The 1,132-nt window shown below is 42.0% G+C and overlaps 1 protein-coding gene across 1 annotated transcript in view; it reads right to left on the reverse strand.

Moving 5' to 3' along the window:
• CCDC158 (coiled-coil domain containing 158) overlaps positions 1-772 on the reverse strand; it is a gene marked incomplete at its 5' end in the record, with an annotated part of 15,414 nt that extends 14,642 nt beyond the window's left edge. Inside the window, one exon of the mRNA XM_009079714.1 lies at positions 736-772. Coding sequence (XP_009077962.1) covers positions 736-772 — 37 coding nt within the window. The remainder of the gene's footprint in view (positions 1-735) is intronic.
• Positions 773-1,132: the final 360 nt, after the last annotated feature.

Here is a 1,132-nt window from a genome sequence, read left to right on the forward strand (position 1 = left end):
TTTCCATGTGTGCCAGCAGCATTCCCACTTTTTCCCTCGGGATCACTATGTATTTCACATTTGGAACAGGAGACACTACTGGGTGAACTGGTACCAGTACTGGAGGAGTCTGAGTTTTCCATTGCTGTGCTGAGAATGGAAGAAGCTAAAGCATCCTGGATGCTGAGAAACGGGCTCTGAAAGGCAGGTGAAGGTCAGTGTAGAAACAAGAGAATGCAGCATTCCCACTTTTTCCCTCGGGATCACTATGTATTTCACATTTGGAACAGGAGACACTACTGGGTGAACTGGTACCAGTACTGGAGGAGTCTGAGTTTTCCATTGCTGTGCTGAGAATGGAAGAAGCTAAAGCATCCTGGATGCTGAGAAACGGGCTCTGAAAGGCAGGTGAAGGTCAGTGTAGAAACAAGAGAATCTACTGCCTCTTCTTCCCAGCTGGCCATTAATTTTCAGACTCATTAATGATCTTTCCATGGGAGAATCTTTCAAATATCAGAGAGAGAACTGGATATAAAAATCACTAAATCCAAGCATCACCTGGGGGAAAAATAACGACCCTAAACTTTAAAATCCCTGAATTTTCATCACAAGTATCATTTTTCCAGTGCTGAATGATTCTGAATCCAAAGGCAGGCAGAAACCTCAGGAAGCTGCTGACCTCCCCTTGCAGGAAGTGTTGTTTAATGACAGATAGCAGAGACAGGAATTTAATAGCAAACAAAACCTGTGTACTACCTCAATCCCTGGATATTCCTGCACATTGGAACAGCACCTGTGGAGAAAAAGATGCATATTTATCTTCTAATTTAATTTTCTAGTATATTAAGGGTCAACTTTATGTAACAGAACATGCATTTTTCCCATCTAATTTTAATACTGCAGGAGGATTTAGAGGATATTGAGGGAGATACGTTTCTCTCCTTTTGAAAGTCTCCTGCTTTGTTCTGTCAGGATGAACCCGGTGCAGGTTCATGCAATATCTCCTTTCCAGGATGTTTTCACAAGAACATTTTTCCACAAGAAACCCTCAAGATGAGAGTCCTATAAACATCTGCCTTGGTCTTATCTCCAAATACTGTCTATCTCAATCTGCTTAGCTAAAGCCAAATGGGACTTTTTCCCCTCACAAAAG

Source organism: Acanthisitta chloris, unplaced genomic scaffold, assembly GCF_000695815.1.
Source record: "Acanthisitta chloris isolate BGI_N310 unplaced genomic scaffold, ASM69581v1 scaffold8768, whole genome shotgun sequence".
Lineage (NCBI taxonomy): Eukaryota > Metazoa > Chordata > Aves > Passeriformes > Acanthisittidae > Acanthisitta > Acanthisitta chloris.